This window comes from Marmota flaviventris, chromosome 2, assembly GCF_047511675.1.
Source record: "Marmota flaviventris isolate mMarFla1 chromosome 2, mMarFla1.hap1, whole genome shotgun sequence".
NCBI lineage: Eukaryota > Metazoa > Chordata > Mammalia > Rodentia > Sciuridae > Marmota > Marmota flaviventris.
The window spans coordinates 81,774,109-81,799,737 of record NC_092499.1 but is presented as its reverse complement, the minus strand read 5'-3'; the positions used below and the strand labels follow the sequence as shown (position 1 = coordinate 81,799,737).

At 35.7% G+C, this 25,629-nt stretch overlaps 1 protein-coding gene and 1 pseudogene across 1 annotated transcript; both read right to left on the bottom strand.

Moving 5' to 3' along the window:
• Positions 1-451: 451 nt before the first annotated feature.
• LOC114081477 (nuclear transcription factor Y subunit alpha pseudogene) lies at positions 452-1,380 on the bottom strand (annotated as a pseudogene).
• Positions 1,381-9,337: 7,957 nt separating this feature from the next.
• Positions 9,338-10,276, bottom strand: LOC114084966 (olfactory receptor 4F15-like). Its single transcript, XM_027926097.2, has one exon. It carries the CDS (start codon positions 10,274-10,276, stop codon positions 9,338-9,340), a length of 939 nt encoding a protein of 312 aa, XP_027781898.1.
• Positions 10,277-25,629: the final 15,353 nt, after the last annotated feature.

Below are 25,629 nucleotides of genomic sequence, written 5' to 3'. Positions count from 1 at the left end.
GTGTTTATTCAGTTGACCAGTGAGAGCCCCCACCAGAGGGATGGATGCTATCTAGATTCCATGGGAAGGAGTGAGCTACAGTTTCACTGATTGCAGTTCAGATTGAGAAGGATATTCTTCTCTGCTGAGATGGCTGGCTGACTTCACCAGTCAACCCAAGTGCTTGTGTACTGCTGAGCTGACAAGTGACTTCATGAAATGTCAATGTTATCAACAGTCTGAAATAGGCCCTCACTGAAAGGGTGAGACAAAGGCTTGCAGCTTGAATTTGCCAGACATTGGTGCAATTATAATACTGAGTCACTTATTAAAAGCTAAGTGGTTTCTGTCCTGTATAAAAGGGCAGAATTTGATCATCAGTTCCCCATTGGAAGAGTAGATCAATTTCCTGGAACAGTTGGAAACATCAGCTAGAATATGTCCTTCATTAGCTTTATCATATGACCTGGGGTTAGGACACTTGAATTATCTATGTCATTGCTTCTTTGTCAGCTTAGTTTGGATACTGTGTATGGGGACTATCCTTTTCTTTGGGAGAGAAAAATCATCCACTTTAATTATGTTTCCAAACTATGGACTGAGTGTGCTGGGACTCAGGCAGGTATTTCCTTTTTTCCTTTGGAATTTTTCCTTCTATCTCTAGTTTTGCCTGAACTTGCTTTCTTTTGAGAATATGGTGGTACTGTTTGGAATTCACACACAGGGGATCTTCTTCAAGCATCTCTGCTGTAGGTAGGATTCTCTGGGTAGCAGACACAGAGCCAGCTCCAGGTACCATCATGACCATTCCTCCTGAATTGACCACATTGCCTGGTACAGGTAGTATAATAGTGGCAGTCCCTTGTCCACTGCTGGTTGTGTTGCTTTTGGCTCCTAACTGAAAATCTGTGTTTCTGCCAAGCTGGCTTCTGGGATGGTTATTATGGCTTTCTGGAGAATCGTTCCATCTACATTAACTGACTGATAGACAATGGTTTGCCCTTCCACAGTCTGTGCCACTTGCTTCCCCTGGAAAGAAATCTGCTGCTGTATCTGAGTCTGGCCCGCAATGACGTCTGTTTGGGACTGCTGAATAATGATCTGCTGGGTCTGGCCCTGGTGGCCCTGGACCTGCACAGTCTGCCCACCCTGGCTCTGGATCTGTCCAGGTGGAACCAACTCTATCTGTTTCAAACCCTGTGTCCCAGACATAGGTACTTGAATGATGGTTTGCCCTTGTCCACTGGGAAGAGCCTGGACCATGATAGGATGGGTAGTTGATATGATTAACTGGCCTCCACTGACTCTTAATATTTGGCCCTGGACCTGTGGCTATATCTGTCCAGCCTGTACAACAATCTGCTCTGTTGAACTACTGCTATTTGCAATATACTTCTCCATGGCCCCTCACAGATGGAATCCTATCCATGGTGAGCTTCACTCTGGAGAGCTCAGAAGACTGTGTATGAGATGGTGCACTTCATGCCTTGCTCCCTTGCTTCACTGTCAGCACTGACTGGTTCCAGTATCAGACCCTGAAATCCAACAAAGGCTCCAGTGCCGCTGCTACCACCTCACAAAATCATAATTACCTCTCTTGTTGTTCACTGTTTTACCTGAATCTGAGTTGTGCCTTTTATCAGTTCTTCAAACATTGCTTCCTATTCTCTTTGTTTCATTCTTGCATTTATTTATACACCTTAGAGCTTTTCATGTTATTCCAATCAACTAACTCTGATATTTTTATTCTTTAGTATTTCTGTACTATTGTTTGTATAATTTATTTTGATCAGTCTTTTGGTCCACTGATTTTTTCCTATTCTCACAGGCTTAAATATTCATAATTCACATTTTTCTGTTCTAAAATATCATTTAGTTGTTATGTAGATATCTTCTATTGAACTTTGTCATCTTTTTATGTTTTTCAGATTTTTTTTTTGTACCAGGGATTGAACACAGGGGCTCTTAACCATTGAGCCACATCCTCAACTCTGGCCTGTGTCCTGCACTGTCTGTAATTTTTGAGTTTCCCTCTGTGTGAAGTGAGCTGGCTGAGAAATATGGTGAAAAATCATAGGGTACAGAAAGTAATTTTCAAAAAGCGAGGGCAGGACGACTCTGCAATCTTAGGGGTCCTGCCTCCACCCTGGAGGGAGAGAGAGAGAGAAGAGCCCATGTTTGCTTTATTTATACAAGGGGGCTTCAAAAGATTTCAATGGAATGTTCTTTTGCCAAATAAGGTAGGAGATGGGCTGTCCACCCCCAATGGGTAACACCCAAGTCCAGAGTTACAGAGCAGCCTCTCTAACCAAGGGGAGACTTATGCTTTGCATAATCCATTAAGTGTGAGAAGCCACAAAGTGACTTGCAATGCCAGACCAAAATCTCCTTGGCTCCAAGGCTCAGTAGAGGTTATTCAAATAGCTCAGGGGTGCCCCCACACCAACCCTTTTTATGTATTTTATTTTGAGCTGGAGTCTCTCTAGGTTGTTTAGGGCCTCACGAAGTTGCTGAGGCTGGCTTTGAACTTGTGATCCTCCTGCCTGAGCCTCTCCAGCCACTGGGATTACAGGCATGCACCACCATGCCTGGGTTTTTTCAGCTTTTTAATGTTCCCTTAAAATGTGTAAAATTTACTTCAAATTTTGACTCTGTTAACTTTAACAACTGAGCCATCACTGGGCTTCTGTTCACTAGCTTCCTCTTAATTTTAGAGCAACAAATCTCTGCTTCTTCCCATACTCACAGTTATTTTATGTAACTTAGACACTTTGTAAAAGAGAATTATAGAATAGATCTGAGTTGCTGTACACAACAGAAACTTCTGTTTTAGTAAGAGCCATAGAAGGCTTAGATCTGATTCTTTCGATCTGTGCAACACTAAACAGATTTGAGTCTGTGTTGGGATTTCATGAGACTCAGGACACTTCTGGTTTATATCTGCTTCTTAGATATGTTCCTTTCAGGCTTTGATTATGACTCTGATGGTTATCTATTGTGTCCACATGATGATTTCATAGGAATCAGTTTGGCTCTTTAGAAATATTTCTCTTAGAACGTTAGCTTTCTTTCTCCACAGCTCTGCAAACAGGGCAAATTCATCAGAAATAATTTTGGATCAGGGATATCCACAACTTAGAATTCTCAAAAAGTTTAGAAGTGAATTTGACTCAGTTTTCTAGTCATAAAACAAAATAAAAATAAATTTAATACATTTCACGGATAACACATATTCCAAGTATTCACATTAACCCTTGTCTTGAGCAAGTGAAGAGTTAGTGATACATGATGTCAGTGTACAAAAATTCAACTCACTCTTGTTGATTAGAATTTGGACAAAGTAGTTGTTAAGTAATAATACCAGACATGATGTTTTCTGAGTTAATTTTTGTATGTGAGTGACCGATTTCAATTTTTCCCATCTAGATATTCATTCATTGAAGAGATTGTCCTTCCCCATCTGTTTTCTTTGTCAAATATTAGTTGACCATACATGCTTGGGTTTATTTATGATCTCTCAATATTTTCCACTAGTCCATGTGTGATTTCATGCCAGTACCACATGTTTTTTTTATTACTACTGCTTTATAATTTGAAATTGGAATGCATAATATCTCTTTTTAGTTTTTTCAGGAGTCTTTTGTGCTTCCATGCATATTTTAGAATTGTTTTTTTTCTTTGTCTTGAAAAATGCCAATGGGGTTTTGTTTGAGATGTCATTGAATCTGTAGATGCTTTAGGTATATGAACATTTTTACAGTATTAATTCTTACAAACTATGAACATAGACTATCTTTCTGTTTACTCATATTGCCTTCAATTTCTTGCATCCATTTTAAATAGTTTTCAATATACATTTTGTTTTTTACTTCCTTGGTTTAATTTATCCCAAAATAATTATTTTTGATGCTATTTCATTTGGGGTTGCTTTCTTGATTTATTTTTCAGATACATCATATTAGTGTATAAAAATGCAACTCACTCTTGTTGAGTTGATTAATTTTTTGTATACAAAAAAAAATGCTAGAAAAAGACTGGGAAAATTTTTCTTGATATTGGTCAGAATGAAGGAATTTTTTGAATATGACACTCAAAGCACAGGCAACAAAAGCAAAAGTAGGTAGGAGTATACCAAATTAAAAAGCTTTCCCTCAACTAAGAAAAAAAAGAAAGGAAAACCTACAGAATAGAAAAAAATATTTTAAAATCATTGTCTGATAAGAAATTAGTATCCAAGATATACAGTGAACTCACATAAATCAATGGCCAAAAACAGCCTAATTACACAATGAATGAAAGAATAGAATGGATATTTTTCCAAAGAAGACATAAAGATTGCTAATAGCTATATTAAAAGGTGCTCAGTATATTAATCACCAGTGATATGTAAATAAAAGCCATAGCAAAATATCAGCACACAATTGAGATAAAACTCTTGGTTGTTACCTCAAGGAAAATGAAATGCTTCTAAGCTGTGGGTAGGAATGTAAATTGGTACAGTCCCTACAGAAAGCACTATGAGTATTCCTCAAAAATTAGCAAATATAAAAATGTAGAGATACTACCCTGCATTCTATCAGATCATAATGGAATGAAATTAGAAATCATTGATAAAATAAAAAAATAAAAGCTCTTCCAACACTTGGAGACAAAATAATATGCCACTGAATGAAAAAATGGGTTGCAAAAGACATCAAGGAGGAGATTAAAAAATTCTTAGAGGTAAATGACAATACTGATACAATGTATCAAAATATCTGGGACACTATGAAGGTAGTTCTAAGAGGAAAGCTTCTTGCATGGAGTTCATTCCTTAAAAGAAGAAAAAGTCAACAAATAAATGACCTAACATTACAACTCAAAGCCCTAGAAAAAGAGCAAATCAACACCAACAGCAATAGAAGACAGAAAATAATTAAAGTCAGAGCTGAAATTAATGCAATTGAAACAACAAAAAAAATTGAAAAAATTGACAAAACAAAGGGTTGGTTCTTTTAAAAAATAATAAAAATTTATAAACCCTTAGCCATGCTAATGAAGAGAAGGAGCAAGAAAACTCAAATTACTCACATATATGATAAAAAGGAAATATCATGACAGACACTACAGAAATACAGAAGATAATTAGAAATTATTTTGAAAACTTGTACTCCAATAAAATAAAAAATATTGAAGGCATCAACAAATTTCTAGAGTCATATAATTTGCCCAAATTGAATCAGGATGATATACACAATTTAAACAGATCCATTTTGAGCAATGAAATAGAAGACACCATCAGAAGCCTACCAACCAAGAAAAGCCCAGGGCCAGATGGATACACAGCCGAGTTCTACAAGACCTTTAAAGAAGAACTAATACCAATAATCTTCAATTTATTTCAGGAAATAGAAAAAGAAGGAGCACTTCCAAATTCATTTTAAGGGCCAATATCACCCTGATTTCAAAACCAGGCAAAGTTACATAAAGAAAAGAAAACTTCAGACCAATATCTCTAAGGAACATAGATGCAAAAGTTCTCAGTAAAATTCTGGCAAATCAAATACAAAAACTTATCAAAAAGATAGTGTCCCACAATCAAGTAGGGTTCATCCCAGGGATGCAAGGTAGGTTTAATTTACAATAAATGTAATTCATCACATCAATAGACTTAAAGATAAGTATCATATGATCATCTCAATAGATGAAGAAAAAGCATTCTACAAAATACAGCACTCCTTCATGTTCAAAACACTAGGAAAAGTAGGGATAACAGGAACATATTGCAAATTCATAAAAGATATCTATGCTAAGCCCCAGGCCAACATCATTCTAAATGGAGAAATATTGAAGGCATTCCCTCTAAAAACTGGAAGAAGACAGGGATGCCTGTATTCACCACATCTATTTAACAGTTCTTGAAACACTGGCCAGAGCAATTAGACAGATGAAAGAAATTAAAGGGATAGGGATAGGAGAAGTAGAACTCAAATTAGCACTATTTGCTGATGATAGGATTCTATACCTAGATTCCCAAAAATTTCACCAGAAAACTTCTAGAACTAGTAAGTGAATGTAGCAAAGAAGCAGAATATAAAATCAACACCCACAAATCAAAGACATTTCTGTATATCAGTGACAAATCCTCTGAAAGGGAAATAAGGAAAACTATCTCATTTACAGTAGCAACAAAAAAACAAAAATAAAATACTTGGGAATCAACTTAATGAGAGAGGTGAGAGACCTCTACAACGAAAACTATAGAACACTAAAGAAAGACATTAAAGAAGACCTTAAAAGATGGAAAGATCTACTTTGCTCTTCGATTGGCAAAACTAATATTATCAAAATGACCATACTACCAAAAGCACTATACAGGTTTAATGCAATTCCAATCAAAATCCCAATGATATTCCTCATAGGAATAGAAAAAGCAGCCATGAAATACATCTGGAAAAAATGACACCCAGACTAGCTAAAGCAATCCTTAGAAAGAAGAGTGAAGCAGATGGTATTACTATATCAGATCTTAAAATATACTACAGAGAAATAGTAACAAAAACAGCATAGTATTGGCAATAAAATAGACTGATAGACCAATGGTACAGAATAGAGGACACAGAGAAAAATCCACACAACTATCGTTATCTTATATTAGACAAAGGTGCCAAAAACGTACACTGGAGAAAATATAGCTTCTTCAACAAATGGTGCTGGGAAAACTGGAAGTTCACATGCAACAAAATGAAATAAAACCCCTATCTCTCACAATGCACAAAAGACAACTCAAAGTGGATCAAGGACCTAGGAATTAAACCAGAGATCCTGTGCCTAATTGAAGAAAAAGTAGGCCCAAATCTCTACTATGTCAGATTAGGCCCTGGTTTCCTTAATAAGACTCCAATAACACAAGAAATAAAAATTAAAAAAACAATAAATGGGATGGGTTCAAACTGAAAAGCTTCTTCTCAGCAGAAGAAACAATCAGTGAGGTGAAAAGAGAGCCTACATTTTGGGAGCAAATTTTTAGCACATGCACATCAGATACAGCACTAATCTCTAGGATATAAATAACTCAAAAATCTTAACACTAAAGAAACAAATAACCCAGTCAATAAATGGGCCAAGGAACTGAACAGATACTTCTCAGAATAGGATTTACAATTGACTAACAAATATATGAAAAATAGTTTATCATTTCTAGCAATTAGAGAAATGCAAATCAAAATACTCTAATATTTCATTTCACTCCATTCAGAATGACAGCTATTAAGAATACAAACAACAATAAGTGTTGGTGAGGATGTTGGGGAAAAGACGCACTCATACATTTCTGGTGCAAAAATTGGTGTAGCCAATCTGGAAAGCAGTATGGAGAATCCTTGGAAAAGTGGGAATGGAACCACCATTTGACCCTGCTATATCTTGGTCAGTACCCAAAGACTTAAAAAAACAGCATACTACAGGGACACAGCCATATCAATGTTTATAGCAGCACAATTCACAATAGCTAAACTGTGGAAGCAACCTAGATGTCTTTCAGTAGATGAATGGATCGATAAAATATATATATATATACATTTCATATATATATACACATATATATATATGAAATAAAATCATATGAAATATGATTCAGCAAAAAATGAGAATAAAATCATGGCATTTGCAGGTAAAAGGATGGAGCTTTAGAATATAATGGTAAGTGAAGTTAGCCAATCTGAAAAAAACAAATGTAAATGTTTTCTCTGATTTAAGGATGCTGATTCATAATGGAGTTGGGTGTGGGGCATGGGAGGATTAGATGAACTTTAGATAGGGCAAAGGAGATGGAGGGGAAGGGGGGACAGAAAGGTAGGAAAGAACGTGGAATGAGATGGACATCATTACCCTAAGTACATATATGAAGACATGAATGGTGCGACTCTACTTTGTGTAAAACCAGAGATATGACAAATTGTGCTCTATATGTGTAATATGAATTGTAATACATTCTGCTGACATATATAACAAATTAATATTAAAAATATAAATAAAAAAGAATATAAAAATTCTTAAAACTGCAAAAGCTATGTTAAAAATTCAAATTAAATAAAACTTGAAGGTTGAAAATATAAAATAAAAGTAATATTTTATTTACTGGCACAAAAATCATTGGATCAACATCCATATGATATTTACAGACTATTTGTTGATTGATTCATAGATATTAAGTCACAATTTTGAAAATTATAAGTGACTTACAAGTAAATTTCACTAGCGTAGGCCAAGAGCAGGAGACTTGAGTTAATTCTAAATGAAAGAAGCAAGAATGAGAGGAGAGGCCATAGGCCTAATCCATGAAACACTGGGTCTGTGAGCTCTCCCTATCACTTCTCCTTCATCTGTCAGTTCCCCCTAGTACACACCCCATCCCTCATTTCCTTTTTTACCTGATCCACACTGTTCTTTATCCCTCCAAGTTTTAAACACTTACATTTCATGTACCTTTTGACTTTCAACGTTTAAACTTAATAATTCATATCCTGGTTTAAATCAAAGTAGAGTTGTATATTTCATAATTTCTTCAACCATCAGAGTCCATTACCTCTAAGTTAATAAATTAGAGTGTAGGTAGACTGATTTTTTGAGGCCATATTTTCAGCAGATTCTAAGGCTATAGTCTGCAATTTTTCATAGACTTTTTTTCATCAGTTTTCTATAAAAGAATCTTAGGAATATAACTTAGTTTCAAATAACATGTTAAATGGAGATTTGATGAGCTACATCAACGAAACCTCATAATCAATAATCTATTCTGAATATTCTAAAGTAGCAAACTTAGAAAAATATTTAATTCTAAAAAATACGTCTTTTGCCATGAAGAATATGAAGAATTTTTCAGTAAAAACCATAAGGTAATGAACAGAAAATTAAACATGGAGTGTTTTAAAAAATAAATGTAATGTATCTTTTTATAAGAAAGTCTTTCAATCTATAAATAGAAGACTACATCAATATCTATTGTGATTCTACAACTAGAATACTCTGGTCTGAGTTTTGTAAAGTTTTCAAGTTCTTTTATGGACTACTAGAAACAGAAAGGCACCCAAAAATGTTGACTGTGTATATTAGAAAATCTTAAATTATTAAAAAACTACTCCACAAATGAGAAATTAAATATTTGATCACACAAATCACTATTTACTTTGGAAAAAACAATCCAAGATTTTCTGACTTCTGAATTTAGAATAATTGACATATTTAGCCTAGTAGGATGGTATGTAGGTATGTATAACACTCTGAATATCTGTTAGATATCCTCAAATTATGCATAACTGCATAAGTGTTCATATTACAGTGGTTTGAAGATATAGTAACTTGTGTTCACATGAGTTTTTTAGGAGATTTTCCTCATACCCCGGAGCTGACTAATCAGTCTCTTCATTGCCTGCTTCATGTCTTTGTTCCTCATTGTGTAAATGGCAGGATTCAGGATGGGGGTGATCAGAAAGTCCAAAATGGCAAGAAACTTATCCACTGGCACTGTGGGAAATGGCCACATATAAACAAAGATACATGGTCCAAAAAACAAAACCACCACAGAGATGTGAGCTGAAAGGGTAGAGAGGGCCTTGGACAAACCACCTGAAGGGCGTTTCCATACAGTGAACAGGATGAAGATATAGGAGATAATCAGCAGGAAGAAGGTGCCTGTGGAAATGAACCCACTGTTGGCAGTCACCATGAACTCCATTCTGTAGGTGTCTGAGCAGGCCAGTTTGATAAACCGGGGAAGATCACAGTAAAAACTATCTATCTCATTAGGACCACAGAAAGGCAAATGGACAACAAAGGCTAACTGAGCCACTGAGTGAATGATACCAATAAGCCAAGCACCAGACAGAAGCAAACAGCACATCCGTGGACTCATGATGGTCAGGTAGTGGAGGGGCTTGCAGATGGCCACATATCTGTCCAAGGCCATGGCTACCAGGAGCACCATCTCAGATCCACCCAGGATATGAAGGACAAAAATCTGGATGACACACCCCTGGAATGATATGGTATTGTGTCCAGAGTAGAGGTCAAAAATCATTTTGGGAACCGTTAAGGTAGAAAGACATAAATCAATAAATGAGAGGTTTCCTAAAAGGAAGTACATGGGGGAATGTAAATGAGTATCACAGGTCACTGTAATCACAACGAGGGTGTTTCCCAGAACAATGGTGAGATACAACACTGTAGAGAAGGTGAGGAAGAAATGCTGTACTGGTCTGTAGTTAGAAAGTCCCAGGAATATAAATTCAGACACTGGAGAATAATTTGTTTTATTCATTGGTTTCCTTTATGTTATCTGAAAAGAACAAAGAAAATAGCTCTTCTATGAAAAACTATACATTCCAGGGTATATATCAGGCTCTACATCACATTCTGAAATAAACCAGACCCTGACTTTTTATAATGTTTGGTCTAGTTGTGAAGCAAGGCATTAAATAAGTAACAAAGTACTTGGGTACATTTAATGCTATATGTTATTTGGAGAAAATAACTCAGGGTTAGAGAACTTTTAAAGCTCATAGCAGTGGCATCTGCTTTGGAAGTGTTTGTACTAAGATCTAAGGATTGGTAGGGTTAAATAAGAGAGGGAGAGGAACAAAGATGATCTATCCAGGGGAAATAACATGGGAAATACTGTGAAGCCTAAAGAAACAGAACAATTTGGAATAAATAATAACTAGTAAGGATCTGATAGAAGTAGAATCCTATTAATGAACCACATTAAATAGGTCTAGAAAGGATGATTTGTCAGTAAGTGTTGCTGATGGAACTTACCACACTTGGAAGACAAAAAAACATGACTTACTTTAAAAGAATAACTGAAATGTGTTTGAATGATATTTCAATCAATTTTTAAAAAACATAAGAATCTATAGATTTTAAGATATTTGTATGAGAAAATTGTGTCAGGAAAGATCTTTCTAAGCATAGACTCACATAATTTATAGAGAAAAAAGTGACACTTTCATATTAAAAAAATGTGTGTGGGGGGAAATCCCATAAAATGAAAGGAATCAGTGGAACAAATGAAGGGGATTGATGGGGAGGGAGGAGGGACAGGAAGGAGGAGAAGAACAGTAGAATGAAATTGACCAAATTGTGCTATGTATGTATATGAATACACCACAGTGAGTTCCATCTTTATGTATATCTGTAAAGCACAAATAAAAATAAAAGAAAGACCAGTAAAGAAGGGGGAACAGGAGGAGCAAGGCAGGGAGGAAAAGATGAAGCATTGGGGACTGGTTAGAAAGAAAACACTGAACTCTATGATGTAGAATATGATGGATAAAAATAATGTGTTCCAATTTTTAAAAATAATCAACTTACACAAGAGAATAAAAACATTTAAAAATTAACTCTAGGACATTGAAAAAATCATAAGCAACCATATCTGGAGTTATATTAATTAGTTTGAACTATATGAAATTGTGAAAAAAATATATCTATATTTCCAAATATCAGTTTCCAAGGGTTCCATTTAAATTATTGACTTGGTTTTCTCTTGCAACATTTGCTTATAAGATTTGTTTCTGAGTATTCTAAGTTACTTTCCCTTTTAAAAGTAGAAAGTAAGTCACTCTCCCTTTTTCTCAGCAAAGTGGACACAGGACTATCTATTGGTTTTTATGACACTGCTGAAGAAATCACTTGATAACAAATAGAAAATAAAATATGTAAACAGATATACACAAAACAATATTTTCCATGTACTTTTTGTGTGATGATAGATAGAATTCCTAAGTACCATAGCTGATTAAAAGCTGAGTTGTCTAGAAATAATGAGCACACTGGTTATTTAACAAGTTTATATATTCAAAAGGCAATTTCCAGGTCCATTTTTGCACTTGACTTTAGATTTACCGTCAATGAAAGTATAGGGTATTGCTGCTGGAAGACCAAGTGTTTCAACATGGGTCTGCTCCATGGGGGTGCCTGACAGTGGGTACAGTATTATATAGGTTGAATCACTACAAGGGAATTCAAATTTTTCTTGTACTCATTCTGCTTAAAGTAAAAGACTCTATTTGGTTCCATTCTAGCTTTAATGAGTTTCTAATTTCTAAGAAGTGGAGAATCGTGAATCCCTATTCCACACCTAAACTGAGTATTCTGGGTTCTCCCTTGTCTAACCACTACCTGCTCTACTCCAGGCCCCAAACTGCTGGTAATATCATGGTGTCATTCCTTCCTGTGACATCTTCTCGGAAAGAGGGGAGCATGAGCTGGTGGGAGACCATGAGCACATTAGAGTCAAGAATGATTTGGGGGCAGCCAGGTCACACAGGACTGTACATCCTGAATGTTATGAACATGGAGCAAGTACTGTAGCCAAAAGTATGATGCCAGGAAGCCTTGATACAAGGGAACTAGGTGGAAATTTTTATGGAAAATAACTTGGATTAAAAAAAGAGCAGGAATGAATGAGAGAGGATGGAATTATCACCAAGGAGAATGGTAACAGGTGTAATTTGCAAAAAGCTCCAGTTGCTTTTACATTTTGACCATGGTATGTATGTGTTTTAAAAGATGCATATTCTACAAAGCAACATGTACAATTAGTATCATCAGAACCATGGAAGATGATGAAATAAATATTCTGCAAACATCTCAATTTAAAAAGGGGCCAAAGACCTTAACAGACATAAAGATGTACAGATATAAAGATGGCAATATGCTAATGAAAAGATGTTTTGCATCATATATCATCAGAGAAATGCAAATTGAAACAATGACACACTACTGGTACTCATCTAATAGAACAGGCAAAATTCAGAGCAGTAACAATGCCAAATACTGGTAAGCACACATGAAACAGAAACTCTCATTCATTGCTTATGGGAATAGAAAAAAATGCTACAACCACCTTGAAAATGATTTTGCTATTACAAAATTAAATGTATATTTACTATATGATATAGCAATCATGCACCCAAATGAACTGAATAAGCAATAAATATTTATAACAGGCTTTTTGTAACTGTCATAACTTGGAGGTGATCCATGCATCCTGTAGTATGTGAATAGATAAACTATGGTACATCCAGACAATGAAATATTATTCTGCAACCAGAAAGAATTGAGCTATCAAGCCAGGAAGAAACATGGAAGAATCTTAAGTGAATATTACTAATTGAAAGAAAGAACAATTTTAAAAAGAGCAAATTTTATGTTCCATGTATATGACATTCTGGAAAAGAAAACAACTACAATGATAGTAAAAGGACCAGTAGTTTCCAGGGTTCAGAGAGAGGGAGGGGCCACAGGTGTATAGATAATTTTTAGGACAGTAGAACTATTCTGTATAATTCATATCATCATGCTCTAAAAAGCATTCTTTTTTAAAAAAACAAAGAAAACAGTAAAAAGAAATTATCAATATTTTTGTGAGTAATGGAAAATGCATGATGTTATTGCATACTTCTACTTTTCATTACTTTCTAAAATTCAGAATTTTTAAATTTAATATCAATTGTTATCAATCAATATAATTCAATTAGAGAAAAATAAGCAATATCTTCATCAAGTAGGAATATGAGTCACTTATGCAGAATATATGTAAATGTATTAACTACAAATTGGGGAGTTCCAATTACACAGAAAAATTAAAAAATAAAGACCACAAGTAACCCATAATTATAAAAATATAAGAACAACTGAATTTACTTAAATATATTGAACTCTACCAATTGTTAAGAAAATACAACTTCTTTAAAGTTTTGATTTGCTTTCCCTAACAGATTTGCAGAGAGAGAGAGAGAGAGAGAGAGAGAGAGAGAGAGAGAGAGAGAGAGACAGAGAGATATTAAATTCAGTGAGTTTGAAAGAGTCCTTATAATTGAAATTCTTATGTATAATAAGTGGGAGTGAGAATTAAATTTGATAGAATTTAAAATATTTAAATTAAGTCATAACAAAAATATATAATGTTCCTAATACTGAACAAAGGTTAAACTTGTGGAGGATATATCATAAGCAAAGAAAATGCCATAGCTTACTTGCATAGGGCTGATATATATGTTCACATATTCATTGAACTGCCATTTCACTAGTAATAAGAAATAATTATAAAGAAACAAAACAAATCAATTAGATTTTAAAATCAAATTAGAATTCATGTTTGCATTGAATATAGCACTTTTATTAAAAACTATGGTTATAGATCAACATAACAGAATTAAAATTAAAAAAAATTGCAGCACAGATTCAATGGCATGATTCAGTATTGTGTACACATAAAAATACACATAAAAAGAACAAATGCGTAATTTGTAAGAATGACTAATGTAGCAAAAAGTGATAATATATGACTTCAATTTCCTAAAAGCCTTAATTTTGTATTTTAGGTGACCTTTAAAATGAATTAACTTGTTAATAAAACACGGATTTTTCAAAATACAGAAGTGGAGATTCAAATTACATAGCATGTTAAATAAAGAAATAAAACACAGACATTTAAAAAATTAAATAAAGCATATTGAGGTGAACAATTATTCTTTCTTTAAAAATTAATATTAGCAGTAAAGCAAAAGTTATCAGGGAGGAGTCTACCTGGGATCTCATCATTATATTTTAGTAGTATCTTTTCTGGAGATACATACATTGATTTACACATTTCTTGATGGATTAAGGTGGAGTTGATAAGATCAACTCATGAATGGATAAAGAAAATGTGAAAAATAAAAAAATGCACTACCTACCTACCATTGAGCCATAGAAAAGTATAAAATCCCATCATTAGCAATAATACATATAAAACTGGAAATCATTTTTTTCTAGTGAAATAAAGCAGGCAGAGAATGACAATGGGACTGCATTATCTCACTTATACATGGGATCTAAAGATGTTGCTTTCACAGATAGACTGGAATGGTGGTTATCAAAAGTCAGAGGGGTACTGGGAAGAGAAAGTGCTAGAGGTCCTACCGTGCTATGCACAGGAAGGTGGCTATAGACAAGAACATATGTACATTTCAAAACTGGAAATTAAAGATTTTCAATGCATTTACCATAAAACATGATGAATGAGGAGATAGTTATGTCCAACTTAAACATGTCACAACATATGCATGTATTAAAACATTACATGGTACTCATTAATACGTATAATTTGTGTGTGGGGTATGGGGATGGAACTCAGGGGCTCTTGACCACTGAGCCACATCCCCAGCCCTATTTTGTATTTTATTTAGAGACAGTATTTCACTTGAGTTGTTTAGTGCCTCACCATTGCTGAGGCTGGCTTTGAACTCGTCACCCTCCTATGTCATCTTCCTGAACCGCTGAGATTGCAGGCATACACCACTGCGTCTGGCTAATATGTATAATTTTATGTATCAGTTAAAAAACAAAATGTTTTCAAGAATGATGGAGGTGATTAAAATGAAGATAAAGGAGGGAAATGGCAAAAAAAATGTTTTTGGAAAAAGAGTCCATAGAAGCAGCATAAGCACTTGAGGAATGAAAATGGGAGAAGGCAGTCTCTCTGAGTCACCTGATCAATTACCATCCAGCTGAGTCTTCTTCCAGGGCTTACTCTTTCACAGAAGCTCACATTTTTTTTTTTTTTGTACTAGAATTGAAACTAGGGGAACTTAACCACTGAGCCACATCCCCAACCCATTTTTTTTTTATTTTGAGACAAAGTCCTGCTAGGTTTCTTAGGGCCTCTCTCTATTGCTCAAGCTGCCCTTGAATTTGCAGTCCTCCTGCCTCCAGCCCTAAGTGGCTAGGATTTACAGGTGTGTGCCACCTGCACAACATGCTTTGGTTTTGCAGACTGTTTCTCATCTATAAATTCATTCATCACCTTTGCAATGACAGTTTCCTCTCTCTTCACAGCTTGAATATACCTATTCCATCATGCTCTCAGGCCACTCTGTGCAAGTATCCATCTTAAGGTGTTGACACTTCATGATTAGCATTTGCTTTGTCCTGTTTGTTGGTCTTGCCACATCTCTAAGGACAGAGACAGCATTTTATTCACAAATTACACCCATAATATGTGCTCCATAAATATTCATTGGTACACAGGCACATGGATGAGTGGATGACTGATCTTATAATAATATCAGATAGATATAATCATGTCTTGGCACATAACGTTTTCCTCTATGCTTGGATAGTCTCCATAGAATGGCAAAGTACAATTTCAACCAAAAAGCTGTTTTAAAAATCTGGCAGGATGAATTAATTTCCTATAATCTGCTTGTCACTGTGTCCTAAGTCAAGAAATTGAATGCAGTAAATTTAAGGGAGATTCATCCAAAGGATAATCTAAACCCAAAATTGACATTTGAAATACAGATAGGTTTATTTTTTTAAAAAATAATTTCTATTGGAAAAAAATCAATAAGGGAGATTTCAGCTGACACCAATCATATTCCACAGAACAATATGCAGTAGGGATAGACTTGACAAGAGTGGAAGTCTATGCAGTTCTGTAGAAACCCACTCTTCTGAAAAGGCTGTCCTTGGGGAACTCTGTTCTCTGTGATTGAAAGGTTGGGATGCATAGTAGTGGCTGCACGTCTGAACACGGATGCTGTCATATCCTCTAGGCACCTCTGTGTTCAAGTGAAATCCTTCCTATTCTTTATTGACTAAATATTTCTTTCACAAAATTGTTATGCATTCAATTTTTCTTTAGAAAATGGATTCCCTTATATTTCAGATTGCTCCTTTATTTCTATTTTTCCATTCATCTTTGAATTTAATCAGTTCATAGAAGTTCCCAGATCTCACATCCTAAGGCATCTTTCACTGCAGCTCAAAGCTACTTGACTTCCAATAAGCTTTGAATCCCATTAAATGAAAGTGGAAGCTAAATCAGGAGCAGAAGTGCTATGAATGTGGTTCACAATGGGTGAGTAGTCACCCAGTCATTATCAACAAACTATTTTCATTAATTTAAAAAAAAATTATTACTTATTTTTTAGTTGTAGTTGGACACAAAACCTTTACTTCACGTGTTTATTTTTGTATGTGGTGCTGAGGATCGAACCCAGGGTCTCACATGTGCGAGGTGAGCACTCTACCACTGAGCCACAACCCCAGCCCCTATTTTCATTAATTTTTAACATTTCTATATCCTGAACCATGGGTTTATATTTCATGTCCTCCTATTGATACTTGCAATTATCTCAGTGAGAACTTCTCTTATAATTTATTTATATTATTGAGGGTTTCTCCATGCAAAATTTGCTTTCCCGATTTCAAAATGAAACAGAAAGTGTATATAAAATTGTCAGTATCCAGATATTTTATACCATTCATCAACTTTTTATACTAATCTTGGATAATTCAAAATGATAAAAATGCTTATGAAGGTATATACAAACTTTTATCTTGCTCTAGTTCCTTAGATGAGTCCTACCTTTAATATTGCTCACTTATTTTTCAATAAAAAGTCAGAAATTATTGAAAGAAAAACATTTTCCAACTCTGTACTCCCCTTTGAATTTATAAAAGTATCTTTAGCGTACTACATTAATTAGTGTTCATGACAGCTTTCCATTTGAATCAGTCTCTTGGAAAATTGTGTGTTTCTTTAGTGTTGTTTTAAAAATCCTCTCCTTATGTTCCTCCCTTTCCCCGAATTAAACATTATAGAATGTGTTCTTAGAAATTTTATCTGACAAATATTTTGTATATTTTAGAATTCCTTATAAGACTCCTTTCAAATACATTTCCTGTCACTATGAAGTTGATGATCTACCAAGTAATACACAAAGATACTGTTCATACCCTTGCAGAAATGTTGGAAGTATGAAATAAGCAAATGTTTGTCAGTATCTTAAATGTATGCCCAAAGAAAATAATCAGTCTGTGAAAAGACAATAAATTTATATGTTGCCTTATATTTTTCTTTAAAATACTTAATCTTGTCTATAAAGATTTTGAGATCCACCAGACAAGGTTGTACACCTTCTACAAACCAACTTCTCTGTAAAAGCATATGTATTTTTGTAATAATTTTGTACCCTCTGATCCATGAACTTCAAATGACTTTCTCTACATTGAATAATGAAGCTTCTGAAGCACTGAAGTATAATTAACACATCTAAAAAATATATTCATATCAAATGAGATTCTACCCTTTTACATTTTTATTTCCAAAAGTAGTATTGCTAATTTGATGAGGCTGATAGAATACTATTCCTTTACTACTCCTATACCTGCTCATCCAGCAAGCACGAGACCTGGATTCTCTGCAGTAGTCATGCTTAGTTTTTCCTGCAGTTTTATGGACAACATATATGAAACCTGGAGTAAAGGCTAAAGTGCTTCATGAAATCCCTTAAACAAACATGAGTGACCAACTCACCTGACCAAACAGTATGGACAATGAAAGGGGAAAACAAACAAACAAACAAACAACAACAACAAAAAAAAAACAGCTCTAAACTTAATGAGCTTTGAAAAACTTAAAAGAACTGTCTAAAGGAAGGCTTGGTAAACAACTATCCAAATCTTTTTAGTCCCTTTTATAAGATGTTATGATCCAGAAACAAAAAATATTTCCATGGATCAGGGGTATTGTAGACTTATGGAATAGCCCAGGAAGACTGAAAAGTTCTAACCTACTCTTGTGAAAAGTTAGCTCTCAAGAACTGATCAACAAATGTTTGCTGAATTGGAAGAAAGATAAATTCTTTTAATTCTGGCATTTTAGCAAAATACCAACTCTAATTTTATTTTACTCACTTACGTGAACAGAAAAATGAAGGTTATTAAGAAGCACTATCTTCAGATATTGTGTAGAGGTTAAAAAATTCTTTCCTTGTGATATCTAGTACTTATTATTGGGACGTAACAAGAGTAAATTAAACCTCTACAGCGCTAACACTTGACTCTCGGTTACCTAATAGCCCTCGGTCCATTCATCTTGGGAATTCTGCCTTGGAATCCCTATGGCCTGAAGCAAGAAGGAATATTATAAGTTTGATACATGATAATAATAAAGAATAATGAAAAAAAAAAACATGGAATGAATCATAACTGAGAAATTCCTTCAGGAAGAGTCTATATTCCTAAGCATTAGAATGTCTATAAGTTACATAGCTTTAAAGCTAATATCAATGGGTAGGTAGTAGCCATTATTAGTACATTAAATAAGCACAGTTTATGTCATTGTTTTAGCATATAAATAGGTATTCACAAGTTCATGTAGCTTTTAAATTTCATAATCAATATGAGGAATATGTCATTTAACAAGGTTCTGAGGTAATAGAACAACATTCTTTTGACCTAATTCATCACAATGGGAAATTGTAACACATTGTTCATTTAAGGTTGGTATCAGGACAGTCACTAGAACTCACATGAACCTGGAATTCTGCCCTGATGCCAGACCTGCTGAAAGCCTATAATGCTGCTCAGAAAACAAGCCTAAATGAATACAAAAATCTAGTCCCACATACCTTATTATGGGCATTCAAAGCTTGATCATAGTTCTTTTTAGGCATGGATTGGTTAGCTGAAATAAAATTCTACCCTGAATATTGTTAAAGTAATTTCGATAATTAATTTCCTGTTTATAAAATATTAGGCCAAAACTTTCATAAAGACTAATATAATAAGTTGAAAAGTGGTTGAGAAGTTTTGGGGGTTAATTTTAGAAATCCAGCAGACAGAAAATATAAAGTTTTAAAAATCTTGCTTATCCAAAATTAATGAACAAATGTAAAAATTACAATAGAAATTAGTGCCTTAAAATGATTTACATCTGTCTAAAAATAAACAAGTAAGTAAATTGTGACAAATGATAAAATGTGTACATATATTAACTTTGAAGAAATAATTATCATGGTAAAAGAGTAAGTTTTCTGTCATTGGAAAAAATTGAAACAACAATATATAACCACTGATAGAACTGGCATAGTACAGAGAATTTCCAAAGGCATTTCATAGGAAAGAGTTTTTACTCATTAATATAACTTCTACTTTTGAAATCTAATCTGGAATATACATTACATGGTAAAATAGTGATCAGAAAAAAAATGTACCCATTATCCATCAGTTTTGAGCTACAAAGTACATTTTAACATTGATTCAAGTATCATTTTAATTATAAAATTATCATTTAATACAAATTGCAAATAATATCTATTATTTTAATTGTAAAATTAAGCTTATTTAGCAGTTTTATAATCCACCAATTTACTGAGAAAAGAAACATGAAAGAAGTGAAAACCTAGTCAATAAACCAATTCTTCCATTTCCATATCATTAAACAAAATTTTGGGTTGAAACAATTACTTGGAATTATATTGCACAAGCAACCTTAACCATAATAGTCAATGCATGCTGTGCATTTTCATATGGAAAATATCCAAAGGATGATTACAACCAAAGTGATTGATAACCAGTTCTGTGTGAAAGTGTACAGTACAATTGTATACTTTTAGTCATTAATTGGTTATTGACTAACTTGTGTTTGTAACTTGACAAGTAAAAATGTTTTGAATTATTGGTTTTAGAAGTTTACTCTCTATGGAGAATAAAACTATGATTCATGATTTGAGGTCTTCACAGTTTTGCCTGTTCCAAATTCTGTTGCCTATCAAACTGAAAAATGATGTCTGAAATTTGTGTCATAAAAGTGGCTTTTGTAGAATAAGATTATGGCATTTGCAGGGAAATGGATGGCATTAGAGAAGATTATGTTAAGTGAAGTTAGCCAATCTCCCAAAAAAACAAATGGCGAATGTTTTCTCTGATATAAGTGAGGTGACTCAAAGTGGGGTAGGGAGGGAGAGCATGGGAGGAAAATTACCTCTAGATAGGGAATAGGGGTGGGAGGGAAAGAAGAGGGAGAAGGGGAATAGCTAGGATGGTGAAGAAGACGGTCATCATTATACAAAATACATGTATGAAGATGTGAATTTGGTGTCAACATACATTACATACAGAGATATGATAAATGGTGGTACAAAAGTGTATTAAGAGTTTTATGCAATAAAGAGAGAGAGAGAGCTCATGTATAATGGCATAATTTGGCGTGAACATACTTTATATACAGAGTTACGAAAAATTGTGCTGTGAATGGATAATTATGAATGTAATGTACTCCTCTATTGTCATGTAAGTAAGAAATAAATAAAAAATGAAAAAAGTGTCTTTTGTATGCTCTTATGCACAAATTGCTAAACTAAGATGGAAATGTTACTTTAAAATATTTCTAAATATCTGTTGTGGTTTTAATCTAGAAGCTCCCCCAAAGGTCCATGTGTTGAAGGCTTGGTTCCTTCCCCATGCATTAATGTTCAGAGGTAGGATTTTGAAAAGGGATCAGATCATGAAAACTCTAAAATAACGGATGGACAAATCCATCAATGGATTCTTAGGATAGTAGAATATTAAGAAGTAGTGGTCGATAGATGCAGAAAAAGCATTCAACAAAGTACAGAATCCCTTTATGTTCAAAACTCTAGAAAAACTAGGGATAACAGGAACATACCTCAATATTGTAAAAGCTATCTATGCTAAGCCTCAGGCTAGCATCATTGAAAATTGAAGGCATTCCCTCTAAAATCTAGAACAAGACAGGGATGCCCTCTCTCACCACTTCTGTTCAACATACTTCTCGAAACACTGGCCAGAGCAATTAGACAGACGAAAGAAATTAAAGGCATAAAAATAGGAAAAGAAGAACTTAAATTATCACTATTTGCAGGTGACATGATTCTATACCTAGCAGACCCAAAAGGGTCTACAAAGAAACTATTAGAGCTAATAAATGAATTCAGCAAAGTGGCAGGATATAAAATCAACATGCATAAATCAAAGGCATTCCTGTATATCAGCGACAAATCCTCTGAAATGGAAATGAGGACAACCACTCCATTCACAATATCCTCAAAAAAAATAAAATACTTGGGAAACAACCTAACAAAAGTGGTGAAAGACTTATACAATGAAAACTTCAGAACCCTAAAGAGAGAAATAGAAGAGGATCTTAGAAGATGGAAAAATATACCCTGTTCATGGATAGGCAGAACTAACATCATCAAAATGGCGATATTACCAAAAGTTCTCTATAGGTTTAATGCAATGCCAATCAAAATCCCAATGGCATTTCTTGTAGAAATAGAGAAAGCAATCATGAAATTCATATGGAAAAATAAAAGACCCAGAATAGCAAAAACAATGCTAAGCAGGAAGTGTGAATCAGGCGGTATAGCGATACCCGACTTCAAACTATACTACAGAGCAATAGTAACAAAAACAGCATGGTACTGGTACCAAAACAGGCGGGTGGACCAATGGTATAGAATAGAGGACACAGAAACCAATCCACAATATTACAACTATCTTATATTTGATAAAGGGGCTAAAAGCGTGCAATGGAGGAAAGATAGCATCTTCAACAAATGGTGCTGGGAAAACTGGAAATCCATATGCAACAAAATGAAACTGAATCCCTTTCTCTTGCCATGCACAAAAGTTAACTCAAAATGGATCAAGCAGCTTGATATCAAATCAGAGACACGGCGTCTGATAGAAGAAAAAGTTGGCTACGATCTACATACTGTGGGGTCGGGCTCCAAATTCCTCAATAGGACACCCATAGCACAAGAGTTAATAACTAGAATCAACGAATGGGACTTACTCAAACTAAAAATTTTTTTCTCAGCAAAAGAAACAATAAGAGAGGTAAATAGGGAGCCTACATCCTGGGAACAAATCTTTACTCCTCACACTTCAGATAGTGCCCTAATATACAGATTATACAAAGAACTCAAAAAATTAAACAATAAGAAAACAAATAACCAAATCAGCAAATGGGCCAAGGACCTGAACAGACACTTCTCAGAGGAGGACATACAATCAATCAACAAGTACATGAAAAAATGCTCACCATCTCTAGCAGTCAGAGAAATGCAAATCAAAACCACCCTAAGATACCATCTCACTCCAGTAAGATTGGCAGCCATTATGAAGTCAAACAACAAGTGCTGGCGAGGATGTGGGCAAAAGGGTACTCTTGTACATTGCTGGTGGGACTGCAAATTGGTGCGGCCAATTTGGAAAGCAGTATGGAGATTTCTTGGAAAGCTGGGAATGGAACCACCATTTGACCCAGCTAATCCCCTTCTTGGACTATTCCCTAAAGACCTTAAAAGAGCGTGCTATAGGGACACTGCTACAACAATGTTCATAGTGGCACAATTCACAATAGCAAGACTGCGGAACCAACATAGATGTCCTTCAATAGGCAAATGGATAAAAAAATGTGGCATTTATACACAATGGAGTATTACTCTGCATTAAAAAATGACAAAATCATAGACTTTGCAGGGAAATGGATGGCATTAGAGCAGATTATGCTAAGTGAAGCTAGCCAATCCCTAAAAAACAAATGCCAAATGTCTTCTTTGATATAAGGAGAGTAAATAAGATCAGAGTAGGGAAGAAGAGCATGAGAAGAAGATTAACATTAAACAGGGATGAGAGGTGGGAGGGAAAGGGATAGAGATGGGAAATTGCATGGAAATGGAAGGAGACCCTCAGTGTTATACAAAATTACATACAAGAGGAAGTGAGGGGAAAGGGAAAAAAACAAGGGAGAGAAATGAATTACAGTATATGGGGTAGAGAGAGAAGAGGGGAGGGGAGGGGAGGGGGGATAGTAGAGGATAGGAAGGGCAGCAGAATACAACAGACACTAGTATGGCAATATATAAATCAGTGGATGTGTAACAGATGTGATTCTGCAATCTATATGAGGGGTAAAAATGGGAGTTCATAACCCACTTTAATCAAAATGTGAAATATGATATATCAAGAACTATGTAATGTTTTGAACAACCAACAATAAAAATTATAAAAAAAGAAAATGATTAAAAAAAAAGAAAAAAAAAGAAGTAGTGGTAAACTATGGAAAATGGAATCTAACTGAAGGGAGTGGGTCCTTGGGGACATGCCCTTGGAGACTCTACCTTGTCCCCAGCCCATTCCTCTCCTTCTGCTTCCCAGCTTTCCTGGCAGTACCCTCCCTGCCATGATACTCTTACTCATCTCATATCCAAAGCAGTGGAGTCACCGACCTTAGGATTTTAGACTGAAACTCCTGACAGAGCCAAAACAGATCTTTCCTCCATTAAATTGATTTTCTCAGTGTCAGAATGACAAAAGTTTGACTAACATATTTATTGATTATTTCATAATAACACACACAGCAAAAGAATTTCAAAATGTTAAAAGAATATTTAACTTCCTTCTTCTTTTCCACCTTTTTAGAAGCAATAGCTGTTGAATATTTCCTTTTGCATCTAAGGAAAATTCTCCATGTATATGTAGGACATCCATTTTTTTTAAACACAAATGTATTACTCTCTTGTTCTATGGTGAAATTTTTAAAAGAAATTTTTCTAAGATCAAAGCCTTGTTAACTTGTGAATGTAGAGAAGTGTGACAATGAACTCTGAGATTCTTTAAAATCATAACAAGAAAAATGAAGAATATTTAAAAAGGGATATTAGGTTCCTGGAAGATGGCGGCGAGGGGAGTGCATTGCCCCCGTGTGCCGTGTCACGGTGTGGGAGAATGACGAGTCAGGACAGCTAAAGGCTATCTTGTTAGGAATTTCCAGCAATAGTGGGGTGCTCCAGAACCTGGAGGAAGGATTTCCATCGCACGAGGATGGGCTACAGGGACTCAAACGTGAGAGATTTGTCGCACGGAGGGTAACACTGCTTATTCATCAAATCGCCCCGCGGCTAGAGTCTGCAGCACGCGCTGGGAAACGAGGAGATAGCGACGCAGGGATACAGCGCTGCAGTTTCTGCCAGCCGTGCAAGCACCGTACTCAGTGCTGAATTCTGGGTTCGAGACGGGGGAAGGAAGCGGTCCAATTTGGTTCTCCACACTGGTCAGACCACAGAGGAGGCCAGCGGCCACCATCTTGGAGAGCTGACGTCACCATCCCTGTTTTCGACTGACCGCAGCTCATTCACCCATAGAACAGGTAATTTCAGGCTGCCATTCGCCTGCGGCTTGCAGACAAATTACTCAGGCTCAGTGCTAAATAACCCGCGGAAACTACTTCTTGGAGCCTGATCTTATCAGAGCATAAACCGAGCACGGAGCGGCCAAATTCCAGCTCCCGGAACTGCTCTGGCCCAGGGCTAAGGAGCCCGCAGAAACTGCTTCTCAGTCCGGGTCCTGCTGAGTACTATGGAGGTAAATACCAACCAAGCCTTTGTGGGCAGTGGCAACAGGACTGAGACGGGGCCTGTGAGGGCCAGTCAGGACTCACCCATTGCTTTGGTCACCCGGCAAAGGGAACGAAATGCTGCCATTCACATAGGATACCAACATGGCAGAGATCTGATGTCATCAGAAAGCGGCGGAGGAGAGAACTTCATCAATACCAGCGGCGACAGAAACAGTTGGTCTCCTGGTAGGGAGGGTGAGTCACAGACACCCAAGTCTCTCTCTCTTTGTCGTCGAGCCAGAGGGGAGGAGCTGGGCCGCCACCCGCGCCCGGAGCAGGCCCAGTGGCTCGCCGGTGTGGTGGTCGCGTGACCCCAATTGGAGAGGGGGTGGAGCGGAGCCGCCACCCGCGCCTGCAAGGTGGGCAGACCTGCGACCCAGTGGTGCGCGGGCGTGGTAGGAGAGGCAGGG

Bases quoted from the DNA above. Each gene is read 5' to 3' on its own strand.
- LOC114084966 (XM_027926097.2), bottom strand. From the start codon at position 10,276: ATGAATAAAACAAATTATTCTCCAGTGTCTGAATTTATATTCCTGGGA.